This window comes from Triturus cristatus, chromosome 7, assembly GCF_964204655.1.
Source record: "Triturus cristatus chromosome 7, aTriCri1.1, whole genome shotgun sequence".
NCBI classification, from domain to species: Eukaryota; Metazoa; Chordata; class Amphibia; order Caudata; family Salamandridae; genus Triturus; species Triturus cristatus.
In genome coordinates, this window is record NC_140590.1 from 1,169,339,788 (window position 1) to 1,169,364,928 (window position 25,141).

A 25,141-nucleotide genomic window follows, 5' to 3' on the forward strand; every position below is an offset into this window, starting at 1 on the left:
ACGGGGACCAGTCGACAACGACCACAGTCCGCCGGCGAGCTGTCCCACGAAGGATATCGAGTGCTGGGGGGGGGGGGGGGGGGGGGGGGGTCGGTGTCCTGTTTGGAGACTAACAAGCCTTGGTAACGGCAACCCACGCGGTGAGAGTAAAAAGACTTTGGTGTGGACCAGCAAGGTCCTGTGGATTCCCCAAGCGATGGAGAGTCAGGGCACGTCTGGAGCAACCAGGTAAGCCCACTGAAAGTTAAAGTATCCTTCTCAGGCACCTACAAGTAGACGGTCAAGGGATCACGAAGGGACCTCGAGAGGAATCACTCAATACCAGCCCACGGGACACTTGTGGAGTGTAGGCCAGTAATCTTCGGTGGAATCACTGCTCGGTAGCCCAAAACACAGCCTCAAGGATCGCCAAAAAGCATATGCTGCTGCAAATGTGCACGGTGTCCAGGAGTTCGGGTTGCACCGTCCCCACGAGGGCTTTGGAACTCATGTTTGCTGAGAGCACGGATCGGCCTTGGGGAAGCTTGGAAATCCACCTCCTGTGTTTCAAAATCTTCTGAGTCCTTCAGGAGCTGCATAGTTGCAAACCGGACAGATGCGTCTTTGGTGCTTGCCTTGCAGGGGAGTAACTCCTTTACTCCAAGGGAGATTCTTTGGTCATCCAGCGCAGTGTAGATAGTTGAAGTACTTGGCTTCTGTAGCAGAGTTTTGTCCAGGTAAATCTAAAGTCCTATAGCCAGGTGTTCCTACTTTGTACTCAAGGAAGGGGTGGGACAAACTCTGGGGACCCACCTATGGGAGGGTCAGGACAGAGGGGTGGCTACACCCATGTCCTTTGTCCAGTTTCGTGCCAGAGCAGGGGCTGGTAGCCCCTGAAACCGGTTTGAGCTGGACTATGCACAGGAACATGTGCCCCCAGTGCAGACTTCAAAGCACTCTGAGTGCACCCACCCAGCCCCAATACACTAAAGCCTGTCTGGGAGGTAGTCACACCTCCCTGTGACAGGAAACCTATTGTCCAGCCGTCTCCTGCCGGAGTTTCGGCCAGCAGCAGGAGGGCAGACTCGTGTCTGTGGCTGGCAGCATCCATTTTGTGATGCCAGGGCTTGCAAAGCTGGTACCGGGTGTACCAGTGCTGTCATATTTCTCCCTCTAGTAGGGTGGAATCATACCTCCCACACCAGTTACTGGTGTGGAGGTATGATTCCAAGGTGTTTGATACCAAACACGACATGTTTCCATGCAGCCGGTTTAAAGTTAGCATTTACTGCGAGGTTATAAATTATAACCTCGCAGTAAATGCTAACTTTAAAACACATCATTATATATGGTATGGCTGCATCACAAACAACCCTGGAATAGAGGTTCCGAAGGCTGCAGAGGGGCTCTGCTCATGCATGGGCACCCTCTCACATAAAACCCAGCCCCCTGCCTTCAGGATTGATGAGGCCTGCCATAGGGGTGACTGATAGGTTTATATGTGCAGTGATAAGGATAGATATAGTGAACCTATATCTAAGTAAGGGGTGCATGCACCACCTTACACAGGCTGCTGTAGCAGACCTGTGGTGTCATTTTAAATGGTCTCCCAGGGGTTGCATAATACATGCTGCAGCCCCTGAGAGGCCTCTGTGGTACCTATGCCCTGGGTATATAGTATACCATATATTAGGGACCTATAAGGGTACCCCAGAATCCAATCTGGAGTGTACCTAAGGTACTGGTAATCAATTTAGAGAGAAGGCAGATAGACTGGGGTCCTGATTAGCAGGATCCCAGTCAGACTTAGTGGAAAAGCAGTGAAACATCAGCAAAACGTGGAGGTAACTATAAGAAGCAGATCCTACTCTTCTACAGCAGGAACCTCCAGTTAATTTGTGACTGACTTTTTGAGGCACTATTTGTCTCTATTTTTTCATTGAGTCTTCGACTCCTGGTGCAGTTAGGATGCCCGTTTTTAAGTCCTGCGAGGGCTGTCACCGTATGATGTCAGTGACGGATCCGCACAGTGTGTCTTTTCTGCCTGAGGCACGACCACGACCCGACTGTCGGGCCATGGCGCTGAAGTCTATGCGGGAGCGGTCCCGAAAGCTGCTGGAGGCCCGGCAGTCTGCTCCGTGCCGTTAGAGGTCCCGTGCGAGTTATCACCATCGGTCTTCGAGATCAAAGTCTTCGCACTCTGGGTCAGGTAAGGCGAAGCACAAGAAGTCGAAGAAACGTCGTCGTTCTTCGACTTCCCCTCGTCGGTTGCACGATGCGGCTGAGCGTGCAGGTAGTACCTCCCCCGCGGCTACTGCGGAGCCTACGGTGTCGCCGCCGGCCTACCCGCCTTTCCCGGGTACGTCGGCTACTCAGGCCCAAATACAGGAATTCCTGTCGGCCATGGCTCTCCTCTTTGAGCCGTTGGGTTCCGCTGGTGCGCCTTTGGGCCCTGCGGTCCCGACTGGGGGTCCTCGCCTTTAATTGCCGGTGGCTCCGGCCCCGGCGTCGCTCCGGCCTCCGTGCCGCAGGACCCCCCTGGATCCCGGCCTGGATCCCGGTTGACGGCGGTTGACCTTATAACACCTTCCCCCACCGGCATCACTTCCAATGCTCCTCGGGACGACGTCGACCCCAGTTTCAGCCCGAAGTGGATGCAGCGTCGATCGATGCCGTTCTCAACGTTGCTCGTGGATTTCTATCCCCATGTCCCTGCTCCTTATTTTAGGCGTGTTGAACAGCCTGAGGAGGAAGGGGAGGATTGGGAGGGGTCTGAGAACCCTCTCGCAGCTGATGGCGAGTATGAACAGGACTGGGCAGAGGAGTTGGGGGAAGCCAGTGGTCTGGATACCTCACCAGACCTTGGCATGCTGTCTCCTACCGTGGCTACGGAGGAGGGTGCTTGTTATTCTGTGGTGTTGTGTAGGATGGCCGAGGCCCTACATCTCGTGCTCCTTACTGTGGCCGTCAGGACTAACTTCCTGCAAGTGCCTTAGCCAGCAGCTACTTCTGCGGAGCCGCTGCTTCCCTTCAATGAAGCCCTTTCCGACGTTCTTTTGGGCACCTGGTCCAGGCCCACCACAGGGGCTCCTGTGGATAGGAACGTGGCCCGACGTTCCGGGTGACCCCATTTTCCTCTCCCAACACCCCACCCCCGAGAGCTTGGTTGTCCAAGCCTCTGCTTCCCCAACTGCCTTCCCTTCCGCACCACCGGATGGGGAATCCAAGAATCTGGATCAGTTTAGAAAGAAGATTTTTCTTCCGCCAGTTCTGCACTGCGGTCCGTGAACACCACATGCCTCTTGGGCCGTTATTCCCACTCTGTGGGATTACGGTGTCGCAAGTGCTGCCTCAGTGTCCGGAGGTGGCCCAGACAATTCTCTCCCAGGCTGTTGCAGAGGGGAGAGACACAGCTAAGTTAATGATTAGTTGTGGCCTAGACACCGCCGACTCTCTGGGCAGATCGATTGCAACAACGGTGGCGGGCAGACGCCACGCCTTGTTGAGGACAACTGGATTTTCGGGGGATGTCCAAAGTACTCTTATGGACATGCCTTTTGATGACCTTCGCCTCTTCGGCAACAATTCAGACAGCGTATTGGAGCGGTTTAAGGACTCACGGGCTACGGCCAAGACCATAGGACTCTCTGTGGTCCGTCCTCCTTCTGCTTTTCGCTCCTTTCGTGCACCGGAAGGGGCGCCACCGCAACGTTTGCAACAGAGCCTCAAGCCTGCGCAGCAATCCCAGCGCGGACGCAGGTTCCTCCGTGGTGGACCAAGGGACCAGCGGGCGGGTCAGTCCACCTCCACACCGGCCACCTCTGTCTCCAAACTTTCCTAGTCCGAACTTTCAGGCCCATCAAACGCCAGTGGGTGGCGCACCATCACATCGGACAGGTTGGTTTTAGGGATAGTCTGGAGGGGCTAACTCCCTCCCCTTGGAGCCTACTCCTCCAGCCATGCCACCTCGGTACCATCACATGTCGGGGATCACTTGGTGCTTCTTCAGCAGGAAGTTGCGGCCCTCTTGGCCAAGGGGGCCTTCGAGCGCATTCCGACGCCAGAACTAGGTCGTAGTTGTTATTCCCACTACTTTCAGGTGCCAAAGGAGGACAAGGGCCTGCGTCCTACCTAGGACCTCCGGAACGTCAATCGCTTCCTCCGCAAAGAGAAGTTCAAGATGCTCACTTTGGCTCAGGTCTTGTATGCTCTTGATCCACAAGACTGGATGGTAGCGCTGAACTTCACGATGCTTACTTCCACAAGCCAGTAAGCGCAGATCCGGGAGAGCTACCCCTTTAGTCAATTTTTGACTAACTTTTTGATCCTTTTTGATCCTGTCTCGACTCCGGTGCCGGTAAGATGCCTGGTTTCAAAGCCTGTACGGACTGTAGCCGCTTGATGTCGGTTACGGACCATCACCGCCGGTGCCTTTATTGCTTGGGCCTCGATCACGACGCGGCGTCGTGCTCTGACTGCAAGGCCCTGACCTCGAAGGCTAGACGGGAGCGGTCCCGTAAGCTTCTCGAGATTCGCCACTCGGCTCCGCGCGCCTCTCGATCCCGGTCCAGAAAGAGGTCCAAGGATCGGTCGCGGAGCCGCAGCCGACATCACCATCGGTCGTCGGGATCCAAGTCTTCGGGTAAGTCGAAGCATTCCAAGAAGTCCAAGAGGCGACACCGCTCTTCGAACTCCCCTCGCCGGTCGCGCGACTCGGCCGAGGGTCAGGGTGGTTCCACCCCCGCGGCTCCGGCGGAGCCCCAGGCGCCGCGCACGTCCCCATACCCTCCGGTCCCTGGGACTGACGCGACGCCGGCGGAAGTCAGTGCCTTCCTCTCGGCCATGAGGAATCTGGCTCCGCCGTCGGCGCCCGCTGGTGCGCCTTCGGGCCCCGCGGACCCGACTGGGCTGCCTTGCCTGCCGGTGGCTCCGGCCCCGGCGCCGTTGACGGCTCCAGCCTCGACGCCGCAAGCACCCGTGGGACCCGTTCTCGAGTCCCCGTCGACGCCGGTCGACCTAGTCACGCCTCCTCCGCCGGCGTCGACACCGGTACCACCCCCAACGCCGACGTCGACTCCGTTCGACGTCGAGCCCCAGTTCAGTCCCACTCCAGGCCCGGCGCCGGTACGGCGTCGATGGACGCCGCGATCGGCGCCGCTAGAGACACATTATGTCTACCGCCCGGCTCCGTTACTTTCTCCTCTACACCAGGAGTCGGATGATGGGGACAACTGGGAGGGATCCGAGGATCCTATGGCCGCTCAGGCTCAACTGTCCCAGGACTGGGCAGATGAACTGGGGGAGGCCAGTGGCCTGGATACCTCTCCAGACACTGGATTCATCTCTCCTCCGACTGTGGCTTCGGAGGAGGGTGCTGCTTTCTCTGTGGTGCTGCGCAAGGCGGCCGCAGCCCTTGGGCTCGAGCTACCTGCCGTGGCTGTGAGGACGAACGTCCTCAGAGGTGCTTCAGTCTGCAGCAAGCTCCACTGAGCCTCTGCTGCCATTCAATGAGGCCCTCACTGACGTTCTGCAGGGCACCTGGTCCAAGCCCTCCACAGTTCCTCCTGTGGACAGGAACGTCGCCAGGCACCACCGCCCTGCTCCGGGCGACCCCAGTTTTCTGTCCCAACACCCTACCCCTGAGAGCCTGGTTATCCAGGCCTCCACCTCCCAATCCTCTTTCCCGACCGCCCCGCCGGACCGGGATTCCAAGAGACTAGAGCAGTTTGGCAAGAAGCTGTTCTCCTCCCTTAGTTTGGGCCTGCGGTCTTTGAACACCGCTTGTCTCTTGGACCGATATTCCCACTCTCTGTGGGATGCGGTGGAGGACGCGCTGCCCCTGTGTCCGGAGGAGGTCCGGACACGACTTACCCAGGCTCTGGCCGATGGGAGGGATGCCGCGCGACATGCTATACGATGTTGGCTTGACACCACGGACTCGCTGGGTAGCGCCATTTCTACCACAGTGGCGCTTAGACGTCACGCCTGGCTACGGTCCACGTCATTTTCGGGCGATGTCCAGAGCACTCTCATGGACATGCCCTTTGATGGCACTCGCCTTTTTGGCGAGAAAGCGGACAGTGCGCTGAATCGCTTTAAGGACTCGTGGGCTACGGCCAAGTCCTTGGGCCTCTCGGCCCCGCGGTCGCAAACTTCCGCCTTTCGTGGCCAAGGAAGGGGTGCCTCCTCACGTGCGCCTAGCCACCAGCCGCAGAACCAACCTGCGCGCGGTCGCGGACGTGGTTTCCGCCGAGGCGGTTCTGGAGGACGACGAGGTCAGCCCACATCCACCCCGGCAGCATCCGCCTCAAAGCCTTCCTAGTCCGAGCTTTCAGGCCCATTTCACGCCAGTGGGCGGCAGAGTTTGCCATCACCTGCTCCACTGGCGGTCCATCACATCGGACAGGTGGGTGCTGCAAATCGTCCGAAGGGGCTACTCCCTCCCCTTCGAGACGACCCCTCCAGCCATGCCACCGCAGCACCACCGTATCTCGGGGGATCATTTGAATCTTCTCCACGAGGAAGTTTCGGCCCTCTTGGCCAAGGGGGCCGTCGAGTGCGTTCCGAGCCCAGAAGTAGGTCGTGGTTGTTATTCCCACTACTTTCTGGTTCCCAAGAAGGGCAAAGGGGGCCTACGCCCTATCTTGGACCTCCGGAACGTCAATACCTTCCTCCGGAAGGAAAGGTTCAAAATGTTAACTTTGGCTCAGGTTCTAGCTGCCCTAGACCCCGGAGACTGGATGGTAGCGTTGGACTTGCAGGACGCATATTTCCACATCCCTGTCCTGCCGGCCCACCGGCGTTACCTGCGGTTCACGGTGGGCCCAGAGCACTTTCAGTTTACCGTGCTCCCCTTCGGCCTCACCAGTGCCCCTCGGTTGTTCACGAAAGTGATGGCGGTGGTCGCAGCTCATCTGCGCAGATCAGGGGTTCCAGTCTTCCCCTATCTCGACGACTGGTTGTTGAAGGCGGGCTCGCCCCAGGCAGTCGTCTCCCACCTCCAGACTACGGCGGATCTCCTGCATTTGCTGGGATTTTCCATCAACGTGCCGAAGTCACACCTGAGCCCCTCTCAAAAGCTCCTCTTCATCGGAGCGGTTCTCGATTCGGCGCAGTTCCGGGTCCATCCACCGGAACAGCGGGTCCGGGATATACAGGCCCTGATTCCCATCTTTCGGCCTCTATCCTGGGTCTCGGTCAGGCTAGTGTTGCGGCTTCTGGGGCTGATGGCCTCCTGCATCCTACTAGTGCATCACGCCAGACGGCGCATGCGGGCTCTGCAGTGGGACCTGAAGTTTCAGTGGGCCCAGCATCACGGCAACCTGTCCGACCATGTCTTGATCTCGGAGGGCACTGCACAGCAGTTGCAGTGGTGGGTCACGGACCGCGATTGGGTCAAGGGCAAGAGCCTCTCCCTTCCCAACCGGAGCATGTCGTAGTGAAGGATGCGTCCCTCCTGGGATGGGGTGGCCATATGGGAGAGGCGGAGATCAGAGGCCTCTGGTCTCCGGCGGAGTCTCGTCTCCACATCAACCTTTCGGAGTTGAGAGCGATCCGGCTTGCACTGAAAGCCTTCCTTCCCTCTGTCCGGGGAAGTGTCGTGCAGGTGTTCACGGACAACACCACCGCCATGTGGTATTGCAACAAACAGGGCGGGGTGGGGTCGTGGACCCTTTGTCAGGAGGCTCTGCGCCTCTGGACATGGCTGGAACACCAGGGCTTCACCCTGGTGGTTCAACATCTGGCGGGCTCTCTGAACGCCAGAGCAGACGAACTCAGCCGCCGGTGCATGATGGATCACGAATGGCGTCTGAACTCCGAAGTGGCGCAAGGTCTCTTTCAGCAGTGGGGAGAGCCTTGGTTAGATCTATTCGCCACCGAAGAGAACGCGCAATGTCAGCAGTTCTGCGCGTTGGAATTTCCAAGGCGGCACTCGCTCGGCGACGCTTTTCGTCACGAGTGGAGTTGCGGTCTGTTGTCCGCCTTTCCGCCATACCACTTCTGCCCAGAGTGCTGAAGAAGATCAGGCACGACCGGGCCCAAGTTATCTTGGTGGCTCCGGATTGGGCACGAAGGTACTGGTATCCCGAGCTACTCAGTATGCTGACCGATCCTCCGATACGTCTGCCCCTTCGGGAGGATCTTCTGTCGCAGCAGCAGGGGACGGTCCTCCACCCGAACCTGTCCAGCCTCCACCTCCATGCGTGGAGATTGAGCGGCGGCAGTTGATGCCATTTGACTTGCCTCCTGAAGTCTGTGATATCATTCTGGCAGCCAGGCGTCCCTCCACAAAGACGGTATACGCCTGCCGGTGGAACAAATTTGTGGCATGGTGCACAGCAAAGGCTGTGGATCCCCTTTCCGCCCCTCTTTCTGAGGTTCTCCTCTTTCTTCTTTCTTTGGCCCGGCAGGGCTCTGCCCTGGGCACTCTGAAAGGTTATCTTGCTGCCATCTCTGCCTTCTTGCGGCTTCCTGATCAGCCTTCTCTTTTCAAGTCCCCTGTAGTTACACGCTTTCTAAAAGGCATTACTCACACGTTCCCTCCTGTCCCTTTTGTAATGCCTCAGTGGGACTTGAATCTTGTCTTGACATTCCTGATGTGCGCTCCCTTCGAGCCTCTTCACAATTGTCCTCTTCGTCTTCTGACTCTTAAGACTGCTTTTCTGGTAGCCATCACCTCGGCTAGACGGGTGAGTGAGCTCCAGGCTTTATCTTCAAAGCCTCCTTTTCTGTCTGTTCATCCGGACAAGGTTGTCCTTCGGCCTCGTCCCTCCTTTCTTCCGAAAGTGGTGACTCCATTTCATCTTGGGCAGTCTGTCACCTTGCCCACCTTCTTTCCTCCTCCGCATCCTTCCAAAGAGGAAGAGAGGCTCCACCGTCTGGACCCAAAACGTGCGCTCTCCTTTTATCTGGACCGCACAAAGCAGTTCCGGGTGGACGACCAACTTTTCGTTGGATACGTGGGTGCTAAGAAGGGGAAAGCGGTGCACAAACGGACCATCTCTCGGTGGGTCGTTATGTGCATCAAAATTTGTTACTCCTTGGCAAAAAAGGACCCTCCTGTTGGGCTGCGCGCCCACTCCACTCGGGCCACAGCGGCTACTACTGCTTTGGGACGGGGTGTCCCTTTGCAGGACATCTGTCAGGCGGCGACGTGGGCTTCGCTACACACGTTTGCAAGGCATTATTGCCTTGCAAACCAAGTCCGGAGGGATGGCTTCTTTGGCCGTTCTGTCCTCCAGGACTTTCTGGTGTGATCTTGGTTCGCAGACCCACCACCGGGGATGGTATTGCTTGGGTATCTATTCTAAGGTGAGGAATCTAACTAACGTGTTTCTTTCAGATGAACAAGTTACTTACCTTCGGTAACGATGTATCTGTAAAACATTAGTTAGTTAGATTCCTCACCGACCCACCCATCCTCCCCGTTCGGCGAACTGACATCTAGGGTTAAGGTTATCCTTTTCAGGCCCCTAGATTTTATTTTTGGCACCAGTGTTGGTCTTTGCATGGCTCTGCGTTCCTGGCGCGGAAAGCTATGTACAAGAACTGACGTCAGCGCGCGAGGGCGGCGTCTAAGTACTCCGACGTCATTCCGGCGCACGACGACGGACGCGGAGCCGCAGACGACGCCTAGCGACGCGCAAGGGGTATTGCTGACGAAAAATCTTCCGGATCCAGTCTGACGCCTGGGGATAGTCTAAGGTGAGGAATCTAACTAACTAATGTTTCTTACAGATACATCGTTACCGAAGGTAAGTAACTTGTTCATCTGCGCAAATCAGGGGTTTCAGTCTTCCTCTATCTCGACGACTGGTTGTTGAAGGCGGGCTCGCCCCAGACAGTCATCTCTCACCTCCAGACTATGGCCGATTGTAGAAAAGTGGGTTTCAGTTGTAGTAACCCCCCCACTTTTTGCCAGACTACTGATGCACTTTTTCTTGGTGTGCCATGGGTCCCTGCCAATCAGGTTCCCAGGTTCTGTGTTCTTTCCCCAAAACTAACCCAGTTGGCATCTCTGGCCACAGGTCAGCCCCTGGTAAATGGTACCACAGGTACCCAGGGCATTGTGACCAGGGAAGACCTAAGGGCTGCAGCACTTATTGTGCCACCCGTAGAGGCCCTGTACCCTTAACACACACACACTGCCTTTGCAGGCTGCTTGTTTTGGTGCAAAACAAAGTAAAGAGTCGACATGGCACACATCCCTGTGTTCCGTGCCTACAACCCACTGCCCTGGAATAGATCAGGCACCCCTCTAGCTGGGTGCCCTATGCCAGTTGTGAGGGTACCGGTGCATGAGCTGTGAAGCCCTACAGTGTCTAAGTCCATTCTTAGGCATTGTAAGTGCAGTGCTGCCATTAAGAGTTTATGGTGCTGGGAGCTTGTCATTACGAACTCCACAGTACCATAATTGCTACACTGAAAACTGGGAAGTTTGGTATCAAACTTCTCAGCCCATTAAACCCACTCTGATGCCAGTGTGGGATTTAATAAAAAATGCACACAAAGGGCATTTCAGAGATGCCCCCTGAAAAACGACCTGCCTCTGGTGGGTTCCCTGACTGGTACACACCAGCCTGCCACCACGAGACATGTTTCTGGACCCCTAGGGTGGGAGCCTTCACTCCCTGAGCCCAGCAACAAAGCCTTTCCTGGGCAGAGGTGTTCACACATTCCCCAGGCCAGGAAGAGCTATCTGTGGCAGGGGAGCTTCAAAGGCCTGGCAGCCTTTGTAATGCATCCCCCAGCCTCTCCTGTTATCAAGAGCAGGCCCCCTTCCTGTCTCCCCTCCCTTTCGGCAGGATGGCGGGCGGGAAAAACTAGTCAGGCCAGGAGGTGTGCCCACCTCTGCCAACTCCACCCCTCGGGTGGGGGAAGCGAGGTGAAGCCCACTCTCCAGTGCGCGCCATCTTGCAGATGGCAGGCACTCCCCTTTCAGGACTAGGGATTGTGCTCACTCACCCACGTGGGGTGACCACACCAAGGGTGTAGTCACCCTAAGGTCAGTAGCCCATTGACTACTAACCTTAAGACCCCTAAAACGCCCCCTAAATACAGTATTTAGGGGGCAGCCCTGAACCAAGAAGGCAGATCCAGCCTACCTACAAGAAGAAAAGAAGGACGAAGAGCCTTGCAGAGCTAACAAGAGGACGACGCCCACTGACTTGGCCCCAGCCCTACAGGCCTGTCTCCCCTCGAACCTGCGAAATCCCAGTGTCCTGCATTCAGCAACCTCACAAACCCCGGAGGACCTGCCTGCCTTCACACCCGGCCCGAGCTAGAGTGGAAAAACACCACAAGGGGGTCCCCCCGGCAATCCTGACCCGAGATCCGGCGACCCCTGACCTGCCTCAAGCCTCCAGACGACACCTGCAGCCTCAATCCAGAGGACCCCTCCTACTGCGACCAGAGAGGGTAAGAAAATCCGACGTCAAAAGGCACCCTTGCACCCGACGCCCCACGGCCTTGTGTGCCCAAACCAACGGTGCCTAACCAACCCATGACATCCCAACTTACCCCTTGAAGTGGTGGTTGCACCCAGAAGATCCTCGTCCCCGAGCCTGCAGTGTTTCTTTGTCCCGGAGGTTCTCCATTGATAAGAACAGGGCACCCGACCTCAAAACAGCACCCTGAACCCGGCCGCCCTAGTGCCGCTGAGGGTCCCCAACTTGCCCTGAGCTTAACCCTAGGAGCTTTACTCCCATAACCCAGTGGCCTGCTTGCTAGCAGCCACCAACCAGAGGCCCCCTATCCCCTATTGGATAACATTGGGCCTCAACACTCTGCACCCGGCGGCCCTATGGCTGCTGAGGGTGCAACAACAGTGCATCACTGACCCTGGGGGACCCCTGAGTCTAACCCCAGAACCTTAACTCCCACAGCCGTTTACTTACCTGTGAACCGTTAACCTGTTTTCCTTTCTTAGGATAACATTGACACTTTTTCTCAAACGTTTCTAAGCATGGAGTTTAGAAATCTACGAATATTCTTTAAAAGTCGCACAAATAACCAAAACGTGTTTACTCGCCTGTGTGCAGGAAATGTCCCAGTGCTGAATCTAGGTATCCAGCACTGAGTTAGAAAAGTAATGTGAAAAGTAACTTACCTGCAATTTACTGAAAAAGCCTATTCATTTCAATGTACTTTATTTCCTAAGTGTTGCATACCACTGCTTCCCTGTAAATCAAACAAAGTGCAATTCCTATTGCATTTTTCAACTGTTCTATATCAAGTAACTTATTACTGAAATGTATTCCATGCTTACCTGTACCAGGCTTGCTTGGTTCTAAAAAATAAACAGTATATTTTTATTCAAAAACAATTGGCCTAGAGTTCAGTTCTTGAGTGTGTGAATTCATTTGCTGACTGAGTGTGTACATCAAATGCTTAACACTGTCCTCTGATACTACCTTACTGCTCGACTAAGCTACCACTATTAGAGAGTAAGGTTCTATCTAACTTTAACCTCTGCCAAACCTCTGGAGACCCTTGGACTCTATACACACTGTACCTCACTTTGGTGCAGTATATATAGAGCCATTTTCTTACAGTCTGTTGTACGCCTTTCCGCCTATACCACTTCTGTCCATAGTGCTGAGGAAGATAAGGCGCGACCGGGCACAAGTCATCCTTGTGGCCCCGGACTGGGCTTGAAGAGTATGGTATCCTGAGCTACGCAGTATGAGCATCGATCCTCCGATCAGACTGCCTCTTCGGGAGGATCTTGTGTCGCAGCAGCAGGGGACGGTCCTCCATCCGAACCTGTCCGGGTTCCTGAAGTTTCTGATGTCATTCTGGCAGCCAGGCGTCCCTCCACTAAAGTGGTTTACGTCTGCAGGTGGAACAAGTTTGTTTCATGATGCACAGCAAAGGCTGTGGATCCCCTTTCTGCCCCCTTTCAGAAGTCCCTTTGTTCCTTCTTTCTTTGGCCCAGCAGGGCTTTGCTCTGGGCTTTATCAAGGGCTACCTTTCTGCTTTTTCGACCTTTCTCAGGCTCCCTGATCATCCCTCTCTTTTCAAATCCCCTGTTATACATAGATTTCTCAAAGGCATTACACTCGTTTTTCCTCCTATTCCTTTCAAGATGCCACAGTGGGACTTGAATCTGGTTCTTACATACTTGATGTGCGCTCCATTTGAGCCCCTTCACAACTGTCCTCTTCGTCTCTTGACCTTGAAGATTGCCTTCCTGGTGGCCATCACCTCCACTAGGCGAGTGAATGAGCTCTAGGCTCTTTCTTGTACGCCTCCTTTTCTATCGGTCCATCCGGACAAGGTTGTGCTCAGGCCCCGTCCTTCCTTTTTGCCAAAAGTTGTTACGGCCTTTCACATTGGGCAGACTATTACCTTGCCAACCTTCTTTCCGCCTCCTTCCAGAGAGGAAGAGAGGCTTCACCATCTGGACCCAAAGCGTTCGCTCTCATTTTATCTCAACCGCATACAACAGTTCCGGATGGATGACCAACTCTTTGTTGGCTACGTTGGCACCAAGAAAGGTCGGGCGGTACACAAGAGGACTATCTCCCGCTGGGTCGTCTTGTGTATCAAAGCCTGTTACTCTTTGGCTAAAAAATAAACCTCGGGTGGGACTAGGTGCTCATTGCACTAGTGCTACTGCAGCCACTACTGCATTGGGACGTGGTGTCCCCCTGCAAGACATCTGTCAGGCAGCCACGTGGGCCTCGCTGCACACGTTTACTAAGCATTATTTGCCTGGACTGCCGAGTCCGGAGAGACTGCTTCTTTGGCCGTTCTGTTATCCGGGACTTCCTGGTGTGATCTTGGTTCGCAGACCCACCACCGGGGTTGATATTGCTGGGGTATCTGTTCTAAGGTAAGGAATCTATCACTGTGTTTCTTTCAGATGAACAAGTTACTTATCTTCGGTAACGATATATCTGTAAGAAAAATCTGAAAGAGACACGTTAGTGATAGATTCCTTACATTAGAATATCCCCAGGCGTCAGACTGGATCCGGAAAGTTTTGCTTAGCTGTACCCCTGCGCGTCAGTAGGTGGCGTTGTGCGGTTCCGCGTCCATCACTGGCGTCGTAAGCGCCGAGATGACGCCACGGAGAGTACTTTCTTTTTCTGCGCCATCGAGTGCAGATCCGGATTGAGCACGTACCTTAGTCACTTTTTGACTACTATTTTGAGACTTTTTTGTCTCCTCTTTTTTCTCCTGGTGCACGTAGGGATGGCCGGCTTTAAATCCTGTGGGGTCTGTCGTCGGAATATGTCGGTGGCGGACCCCCACGACGTTTGCCTCCACTGCCTGGAGACTACCCACGAGTCCTGGGATTGTCGAGCCATGGCTCCCAAGGCCTTGTGGGAGCGGCGTCGAAAGTTGCTGGAGGTCCGGTAATAGTCACGCCGCCGCTCCGGGTCCACAGGCCGTTCCCGGGACTGTAGCAGTCGCTCCTCTGGCTCCAAGTCTTCACCTTCGGATTCCGGTAAGCGACGCCATAAAAAGAAGTCGAAGAAGCGTGTTCGCTCTCCGACGTCCCCCCATCGCTCCCCGGAGGCAGACGCGGGGGACAGGGGCTTCGCCCCAGCGGCTCCGCTGGAGCCTGGGAGTCCCACGGCCTACCCGCCATACCCGGGTCCGTCGGCGACTCCCGAACAGGTGCAAGAATTCCTTCTACCATGGACTGCCTTTTTAGGCCTTGGGCTCCCGCCGGCGCACCTTCGTGCCCCGCGTTCCCGTGTCTAGATCCTGTTGGCCTGGCGGCTCCGCCACAGGATCCTGCGCCAGCGGCCCCGGTGCCACGAGGTGCGGCGTTGCCGGCTCCGGCCCCGCTCTCGGCGCCACACTGGGTGCCGTTTATTCCTCCCTTGCCCCTGTTCCAGGACCATTTTGTTCCGGCCTGGGATCTGCATTGGGAGACGGTGCCGGGCCGGCGCCGTTCCCGACGCCGTTCGTCCCTTGTCCGGCTTTGCCGCCGCGACATGCTCCCTCTACGCCAGAGGCGGACGAAGACTGGGGAGTGTCAGAGGACCCTCTTGCCTGGCAATGTGACTCCGAGCAGGATTGGGTGGACGACTTGGAGGAGGCAGGCGACCTCGATGTCTCCTCTGACCCGGGGTTCGCCTCCCCCGCCTACGATGGCGGAAGGTGCCTCCTACACGATGGTCCTCCGTCGGGCGGCTGAGGCCCTCAATCTTGACCTCCCCACAGTGGCCCTCAAGACCAACCTCCTCACCGAGGTGCTCCAGACGGTGTCTACTTCATCGGAGCCGTTGCTTCCCTTCATTGACACCCTTACCGACATCCTCTTGGGCACTTGGTCGAGGCTGGCCACGGGGGCCCGGTGGATAAAAACGTCACCAGCCGCCACCGGCCTGCGCCCGGTGACCCTGCCTTTTTGACTACTCACCCTATGCCTGAGAGCCTGGTCATTCAGGCCTAGACGTCGCAGAGTGCTTTTCCTATGGCCCCGCCAGATAAGGACTCTAAACGGCTGGACCAGGTTGGGAAGCGGTTGTTCTCTTCGGCCAGATTAGGGCTGCGGTCAGTGAACACCGCCTGCTTGTTGGGTCGCTACTTCCACGCGGTATGGGATGCTGTTGCTCAGGTGTTGCCTCAGTGTCCTGAGGAGGTGCAAGCTGTCCTTGCTGAGGGTAAAGATGCGGCTAAGTTCGCCATTCGGTGTGGGTTGGACACTGCGGACTTGTTGGGCAGGGTGATTTCTACAACTGTGGCGTTGCGACGTCACGCCTGGTTGCGTTCAACTGGGTTCTCGCCCGATGTCCAGAGCTCGCTCATGGACATGCCTTTTGATGGCCTGTTTGGCGACAAGGCTGACAGTGCCCTGGAGCGCTTTAAGGATTTGCGGGCTACGGCCAAGTCCTTGGGCCTTTCTACTAAGAGTTCGACCTCTCTTGGTTTTCGTTCCTTTCGTGGCCAAGGTAGAGGGAGTCAGGCGCGCCCGTGCACTAAGCCTGTGCAGAACCAGCCGGCCAGGGTCGCGGTTTCCGCAGGGGCGGGTCAGGGAACCAGCGTGCAGGTCCGTCCACCTCCACCCCGCTGCTTCCGCCTCCAAACCTTCCTAATCTGAGCTTCGGGGAGCACCCGACACCGGTGGGTGGCAGGATCCGCCACCACCTCCCTCACTGGTGCAAAATTACATCAGACAAATGGGTGCTGCAGATACTCTGCCACGGGTACTCCCTCCCCTTTTAGTCCTACCCTCCTGCCATGCCACATCGGTGCCACTGTATGTCGGGGGATCACTTGGCTCTTCTCCGACAGGAAGTCACAGCCCTCTAGGCCAAGAGGGCCATCAAGTGCGTTCCTGGACTGGAAGTAGGGAGTGATTGTTATTCCCACTAGTTTCTGCTCCCCAAGAAGGACAAAGGGGGTTTGTGTCCTATCTTGGACCTCCGGGACGTCAATCGCTTCCTCCGGAAGGAGAATTTCAAGTTGCTGACTCTGGCTCAGGTATTAGTTGCCCTGGACCCTGGAGACTGGATGGTAACGTTGGACTTGCCGGACGCATATTTTCACATTCCCGTCCTGCCAGCCCACCGGCGTTAACTGCGGTTCACGGTAGGCCGGGAGCATTTTCAGTTTGCCGTGCTCACCTTCGGCCTTACCAGAGCCCCACGGTTGTTCACGGAGGTGATGGCAGTGGTCGCAGCTCATCTGCGCAGGTCGGGGGTATCAGTCTTCCCCTACCATGACGACTGGTTGTTCACCGACCTTCAGACTACGACCGACCTCCTGCATTTGCTGGGCTTCTCCATCAACGTGCCAAAGTCGCACCGGAGTCCCTCTCAGAAGCTCCCCTTCATTGGAGCGGGTTTATCCTCCCGAACAGCGAGTCCAGGATATTCAGGCTATGATTCCGATCTTTCAGCCTATGTCCCTGTTTGACCCTCCGGCTTCTGGGCCTGATGGCCTCCTGCATCCTGCTGGTGAAATATGCCAGATGGCATATTTTGGCTCTGCAGTGGGACCTGAAGTTCCAGTGGGCGCAACATCAGGGCAACCTATCCGATCATGTCCAGATCTCGGAGGGCACTGCACAGCAGTTGCAGTGGTGGCTCACGAATTGCGATTGGGTCAGTGGCAGATCCCTCTCCCTTCCCCAACCGGAGCACACAGTGGTGGCGGATGCGTCCCTCCTGGGATGGGGAGGCCACTTGGGAGAGGCGGAGATCAGAGGCCTCTGGTCTCCGGCGAAGTCCCGGCTCCATATCAACCATTTGGAGCTTCCGGCGATCCGGCTTGCACTGAAAGCATTCCTTCCCTCTGTCCGGTGAAGTGTAGTGCAGGTGTTCACGGACAACACCACCGCCATGTGGTATTGCAACAAACAGGGCGGGTGGGGTCGTGGATCCTATGTCTGGAGGCTCTGCGCCTCTGGACATGGCATCACCTTGGTGGTTCAACACCTGGCAGGTTCTCTGAACGCCAGGGCGGATGAACTCAGCCGCCGGTGCTTGATGGATCATGAATGGCGTCTGAACTCGGACGTGGTGCAAGGTCTCTTTCAGCGGTGGGGAGAGCCTTGGTTTGATCTATTCGCCACCGAAGAGAATGCGCAATGTCATCAGTTCTGCGCGTTGGAATTTCCAAGGCGGCACTCGCTCTGCAACACTTTTCTTCGTGAGTGGAGTTGCGGTCTGTTGTACGCCTTTCCGCCTATACCACTTCGCCCAGAGTGCTGAAAAAAGATTTGGCGAGACCGGGCCCAAGTCATCCTTGTGGCTCCGGACTGGGCACGAAGATACTGGTATCCTGAGCTACTCAGCATGGCGATCGACCCCCCGATTCGTCTGCCTTTTTGGGAGGATCTTCTGTCGCAGCAGCAGGGGACGGTCCTCCACCCGAACCTGTCCAGCCTCCACCTCCATGCGTGGAGATTGAGTGGCGACAGTTGACACCTTTTGATCTTCCTCCTGAAGTCTGTGATGTCATCTTGGCAGCCAGGCGTCCCTCCACTAAAACGGTATATGCCTGTCGGTGGAACAAGTTTGTGGCATAGTGCACAGTGAAGGCTGTGGACCCCCTTTCTGCCAATTTTTCTGACGTTCTCCTGTTCCTTCTTTCTTTGGCCCATCAGGGCTCTGCTCTGGGCACTTAAAGCCATCTCCGCCTTTTTGAGGCTTCCAGATCAGCCTTCTCCTTTTTAAGTCCCCGGTTGTTAACCGTTTTCTTAAAGGCATTACGCACACGTTTCCTCCTGTGCCGTTCATCATGCCTCAATGGGATTTGAATCTCGTTTTGACCTATCTGATGTGCGCTCCGTTTGAGCCCCTTCATACCTGTCCTTTGCGTCTTCTTACTCTTAAGACGGCTTTCCTGGTCGCTATCACCTCTGCCAGAAAGGTGAGTGAGCTCCAGGCTCTTTCTTCCAAGCCTCCTTTCCTTTCTATTCATCTGGACAAGGTTGTGTTACGGACCCGTCCTTCTTTTTTTGCCAAAGGTGGTCACGCCCTTCCACATCAGGCAGACTATCACTTTGCCTACCTTCTTTAGGCCTCCGCATCCTTCAAGAGAGGAAGAGAGGCTCCACTGCGTGCGCTTGTATTCTATCTACAGCGCACACAGCAGTTCAGGGTGGATGACCAGCTTTTTGTTGGCTATGTGGGTGCTAAAAAAGGTTGGGCTGTGCACAAACGGACCATCTCTCGGTGGGTCGTTCTGTGCATCAAAGCATGTTACTCCTTGGCTAAGAAGGATCCTCCTGTGGGGCTGCGTGCCCATTCTACCAGGGCGACTGCAGCCACTACTGCCTTGGGACGTGGCGTCCCCTTGCAGGATATTTGTCAGGCAGCTACGTGGGCCTCGCTGCACACGTTTACCAAACACTACTGCCTTGACAGTCCGGTCCGGAGGGACGGCTTCTTTGGCCGTTCCGTGCTCCGAGACTTTCTGGTGTAATCTTGTTTGCCGACCCACCACAAGGGTTGGTATTGCTGGGGTATCTATTCTAAGGTAAGGAATCTATCACAAACGTTTCTCTTTCAGATGCACAAGTTACTACTTGTGTAACGATATATCTGTAAGAGACATTAGTAAGTCATAGATTCCTTACCGCCCCACCCATCCTCCCCGTTCTGCGAACTGGTTGCTAGGGTTAAGGTCATCCCTCTTAGGGCCCTAGTTTTCTGCACCAATGGTCAGTATCTTGCATGGCTCTGCGTTCCTGGCGCGGAAAGTTGTGTACAGAACTGACTTCAGCGCGCATGGGTGGCACCATCTCAGCGCTTACGACGCCAGTGACAGATGCGGAGCTGCACGACGCCACCTACTGACGCGTAGGGGTACTGCCACGCAAAACTTTCCGGATCCAGTCTGACGCCTGGGGATATTCTAAGGTAAGGAATCCATCACTAACTAATGTCTCTTATAGATATTGTTACACAAGTAGTAACTTGAGCATTAGTAGTGATAGATTCCTTAACGCCCCACCCATCCTCCCCGTTCTGCGAACTGATTTCTAGGGTTAAGGTCATCCCTTTCAGGGCCCTAGTTTCAATGCACCAGTAGTCAGTATTTTGCATGGCTCTGCCTTCCTGGTGCGGGAAGTCGTGTACAGAACTGACATCCTCGCGCGTGGGCAGTGTCTAAGTAGCGCCCGCGACGTCTTCTCGGCGACCACGATGCCAACGACGGACGTGCACGGGTGTTGCAGACGAGAACTATCCGGATCCAGTTGTGACGCATAAGGATAATTCTTAGGTAAGGAATCTATCACTACTAATGTTTCTTACAGATATATTGTTACCGAAGGTAAGTAACTTGTTCTTCAGGGCTTTTGTTACTATACAGCACCCTCCTGGGTCTTGGTTTCTGAGCACACCCTTGAGCAACTCCATAGAGTTCATCAATTGGAATATAGTGCTCTTGCTTGCTTACATTGCCAAGAAGAGAAGGGGAGTTATAGGACTTTGCCAAAAAGGAACCCTTTCTGAAGTTATTTTATTGTACCGATCCTAAGTTCATGCGAAACTCCCCTGCAGACTTTCACCTCAATGAGCCTGTCATTCTGCTGTCTTTCTTTCCAAGTCCTACAGCATCAACAGAAAGGGTTTTGCGCCCACTAGAGGTATGCAGGTGCATAAATTTACATGGCCTAGATCAATGATGTGAGCTCATCAGACCAGCTCTTTATTCCCTTTGAATTTTCTCGAATATGTAGATCCCTAGCTAAGCCAGTTATAGCATATTGGCTATGGTCCTGCATCACTTTCTGCCACAAGAAGCGAAAGCAACCACTCCAGGGCAGAGTAATGTTGCATTCCATGGGAATCTTGGTGACTGCTGCATTCTACTTTGGTATGCTCCTGCAAAACATCTGCCGTGTAGGCACACATTCATCAGACACTACGGCCTGGACCTCAATGCAGCAGCCGATTCAGCAATGGGGCAGGCAGACTTCTGCAGCCTGTTTCTGCAAGGAATAGGTCTGTGTACCTTTTCATCTATTAATGTTATGCACTGCTTGCTATTCAGATTTAATGTGTATATATGAAAGATCCAACACTGGAGAAGATATCTTTCTAATTACCTGTTACTCCAGAACTCTAGCGTCTGTATCTTTCATATATTCATATGCGATTTTCCCTCCTTCCCAGTTGGAGCCTCACTTATACAATCTACTCCTCACTCTTGTGCTGTGAAATCTTTGCTATGGTGACCTGTAAGGGGGATTAGGAGGCTCAGCACTTCCACCTAATTGGCTGAAGTTCAAGTTGCTTCAAATGAGCTAGATGTGCTACTAAGCACATATGCTTTTTGAGGCCTATGGCCATTGAACATTCTTTACTCCTATTAAAGTTACCAGGACTTCCCAGCCTGATGAGCAGGGGAATGATTAAAGGATGTAACTATATGAAAGAACTATGCTGGAGAAATTGAATTACAGCCAAGTCATTTTTTCCCTGTTTCAGACAGATGTGACTGTCCTCTTTCAGTACTACCACATGCTGGTTATGACCATTACACTTTGTTGCACATGTTATTGTCTTGTGCTTTATGACATCCTCTGATTAGTCTCCCTTTTATTTTATTTTTTATATTCTAGTCCCTCATGGACCGGTTTAATGCTGACAAGCGCATTTTCTGCTTCATCCTATCAACACGCAGTGGTGGAGTGGGTGTCAACCTTACGGGGGCAGACACTGTGATTTTCTACGACAGTGACTGGAACCCCACAATGGATGCTCAAGCACAGGACCGGTGCCATCGGATTGGACAAACAAGAGATGTTCATATCTACAGGTGAGCCTAGATTTTGCTTTCTCTTTCTATGATCCCTTCTCCGTCTGACCCTGTACATATGACCAGTCTCTGCCAAACCCTTGAATAGACTAGCTATGTCAATATTTACAAGTAACCCTGACTACTCTTCCTCCCTGTAATCTCACACACACACCAACAGAAACACACACCCTTTTTCCACTCAGTTCTGTAGGCCAGAGATGTCCAGAAGTGTAAACCTTTTCGCTTCCTTTGCCCTTTCCACTTCCACAGCAAACAACCACGCCGTTCCAGTTTAGATAAGAGAGGTGTCCGTTTCTACAGAAGAGCCTGGCCTTTTTTGTTACCCAATGTCTCATGTTTGCCACTGCACTGTACACACCCAGAAGGTGGTCCTCTTGCCATTAATGTCATCAACTCCCAGATAGATGGCTGTCACTCCTTTGTGATGTTGACTGCTCTCTTTATAAATTGAATAAGTTGGCAAAAATAAAGACTCAAATGAAAGAGTCTAGCAATTTAAAGTGCTATTTGCAGTGCACTATCTTCTAAACATTGTCATCCAAAACTATCTGATTATGCGTTTCTTTAGTAGCTTTCTTCTAGTTCAAAACCCTCAATCCCACAGTAAGCTTGGTGATGCGTCGTCCAGAAACTTCCTCACCTTATGGCTATCCCGGAGGGTAAGACGGATCCTTAAACTTTTTCTATCATCCAATAGCTGGTGCTATGTAACGCCTGTCACTCGTCTGTCCACCCTGATAGTGCTAACATTTGGTATTTAAATGACGCTTCCTAGTGTGATTGTCAGTTTCTGTAGACTAGGTCAGTTGTCAGCTCAGATAACAGGGTTCAAACCCTGCCAACATAATTCAAAGCAGAAGTTCCAGCCTGAACCCCACTTAAGCTGCATGTTATGTCTAGGGCCAGAACACGATCCTTATACATGTGACTCCTGTGTTCTCATGCATCTAAAGGCCTTCCGTAGGTTTGGGAGTTATTTTTGAGATAGGCCCGTAAGGTGACCCCGAACATTCCCTTTCCTCTATGTGAGAAAATGCCCTTTTTCTGCATGGTATGCACCCACTTTTTGCTGAATTGCTGATGTTCTTTGAGTGTTCCCTGGGCTCCTGCTAATCAGGTACCCAGGGCCTATGTTCCTTCCCTAAAATTGCATTGAAGCCTAAACCCAATTGGCATCCCTGGCCACAGGTAGGCCCCTGGTAAACGGAACCACAGGTACCCAGGGCCCTGTGACCAGGGAAGGCCCCTAAAGGCTGCAGCACTTATTGTGCCACCCTTAGAGGCCCTGTACCCTGACACATACACACTGCCCTTGCAGGCTGATTGTCTGGGTGCAGAACAAAACAGAGAGTCAACATGGCACACATCCCTGTGTGCCATGCCCACAACACACACTGCCCTGTCATACATCGGCAACACCTCTAGCTGGGTACCCTATGCCAGTGGTGTGGGCACAGGAGCATGAGCCATGTGCCCCTACAGTGCCCAGGTCCATTCCTTGGCACTGTAAGTGCAGTGCTGCCATTTAAGAGTATATGGTGCTGGGAGCTCGTCAAACACAAACTCCACAGCACCATAATGGCAACACTGAAGACTGAGAAGTTTGGTATCAAACTTCTCAGCACATTAAACCCACACTGATGCCAGTGTGGGATTTAATGTACCAAGCACCCCAGAGGGCATCTTAGAGATGCCTCCTGAAACCTAACCTACAATCCCAGTCTGTTCTGAGGCTGCCTAGGCTGCCACACAGCAGAAATGTTGCTGGACCCCTGGGCCTGCATCAATGCACATCCTGGGCGAGGTGCTAGGTCTCCTTCCCCAGGATGGGCAGGGGGAAGCTTCAAAGGCATGCCGCCTTTGCGAGCTTCTCCAGGCCACTTGCTGTACTCAGCAACTGGCCCCCACCGGTTCTGACCCCCCACTCTGGCAGGAAGACTGGCCGGAAACTCCAAGTAAGGACAGGGGATGTGCCAGCCCTGCCAACCCCAACCCTCAGGTGGGGGAGGCGAGGTGAAGCACATCTCCGGGCACTCGCCATCTTGACGATGGGGAGCCCTACTCAATAAGGACTAGGTCACTGCCCCCCTCCCACAGGAGAGCGGCAGGATAGGGGGTGTACCCACCCCAGGACAGGGACCCAGTGGTCCCTGCCCTTTACCTACCTGTAACGCCCCTACATTTAGTATTTAGGTGCACCCTTAACCTTCCTTCCTTAGATTCCAGGGCCTATGTTCCTTCCCTAAAATTGCATTGAAGCCTAAACCAAATTGGCATCCCTGGCCACAAGTAGGCCCCTGGTAAACGGTACCACAGGTACCCAGGGCCCTGTGACCAGGAAAGGCCCCTAAAGGCTGCAGCACTTATTGTGCCACCCTTAGAGGCCCTGTACCCTGACACATACACACTGCCCGTGCAGGCTGAGTGTCTGGGTGCAGAACAAAACAGAGTCGACATGGCACACATCCCTGTGTGCCATGCCCACAACACACACTGCCCTGTCATACATCAGCAACACCTCTAGCTGGGTGCCCTATGCCAGTGGTGTGGGTGCAGGTGCATGAGCCCTGTGCCCCTACAGTACCCAGGTCCAATCCTGGGCACTGTAAGTGCAGTGCTGCCATTTAAGAGTATATGGTGCTGGGAGATCGTCAACACGAACTCCACAGCACCATGATGGCTACACTGAAGACTGGGAAGTTTGGTATCAAACTTCTCAGCACATTAAACCCACACTGATGCCAGTGTGGGATTTAATGTACAATGCACGACAGAGGGCATCTTAGAGATGCCCTCTGAACCTAACCTACAATCCACGTCTTGTCTAAGGGGCTGCCTAGGCTGACACACAGCAGACATGTTGCTGGACCCCTGGGTAGAGAGCCATCCGCTCTCTTGGGCCTGCAACAATGCAGATCCTAGGCGAGGTGCTAGGTCTCCTCCCCCAAGAGGGGCTGGGGAAGCTTCAAAGGCATGCCGCCTTTGTGAGCTGCTTCAGGCCACTTGCTGTACTCAGCAACTGGCCCTACCGGTTCTGACCCCCACTCTGGCAGGAAGACTGGCCGGAAACCCCAAAGAAGGAAAGGGGGTGTGCCAGCCTCTGCCAACCCCACCCCTCAGGTGGGGGAGGCGAGGTGAAGCACATCTCCGGGCTCTCGCCATCTTGAAGATGGGAAGCCCTGCCCAATCAGGACTAGGCTACTGCCCCCCTCCCACAGGAGAGTGGCAGGATAGGGGGTGTACCCACCCCAGGGCAGGGACCCAGTGGTCTCTGCCCTTTACCTACCTGTAACGCCCCTAAATTTAGTATTTAGGGGCACCCTGAACCTTCCTTCCTCAGATCCATATTCCGAAACAGCAAAGAATATCAAGAAACCAGAAGACCTGCCGTGCAGCTGCTAACAAGAGGAGGACACAAACTGCTTTGGCCCCAGCTCTACCAGCCTGTCGACCCTCGAACCTGCTCCTGCTAAATCCCGGCATCTCCCGTGGCCAGCAACCTCACAAACCGCGGAGGACCTGGCTACCTTGTGACTCTAAGCATCTGGGACTCCCACGAGCAGTGGTACTGCTCAAAGCAAGTAACTGACCCCTGGCATCAGCCAGGAACCGCGAACCCTACACACTCTGCACCCGCCAAGCGTGGCCTGTGCTGGAGTGGACAAAGACCACGATGACGTCCCCCCGGCGACTGTGACCCCGAATCCAGCACCCAAGGACCCACCTCAACGCTCCTGACGACGCCTGCAGCCTCGGAACCAGGGACCCCTCCAACCGCTACCAGCAGAGGGTAAGATTTCCCGACACCAAAATGTACACCGGCACCCTGCGGCCCCCTGTGCCCATCTCCTGGGTGCCTACCTATCCTCCAACTACCCACTCTCGAAGTGGTGGACACACCTGAAGAATCTTTGTCCCCGAGCTT

At 54.5% G+C, this 25,141-nt stretch overlaps 1 protein-coding gene across 1 annotated transcript in view; it reads left to right on the forward strand.

Annotated features, from left to right (window-relative positions):
- SRCAP (Snf2 related CREBBP activator protein) overlaps positions 1-25,141 on the forward strand; it is a 1,742,136-nt gene that overhangs the window by 1,361,747 nt on the left and 355,248 nt on the right. The window contains exon 29 of the mRNA XM_085618450.1: positions 21,017-21,213. Coding sequence (XP_085474576.1) covers positions 21,017-21,213 — 197 coding nt within the window. The remainder of the gene's footprint in view (positions 1-21,016; positions 21,214-25,141) is intronic.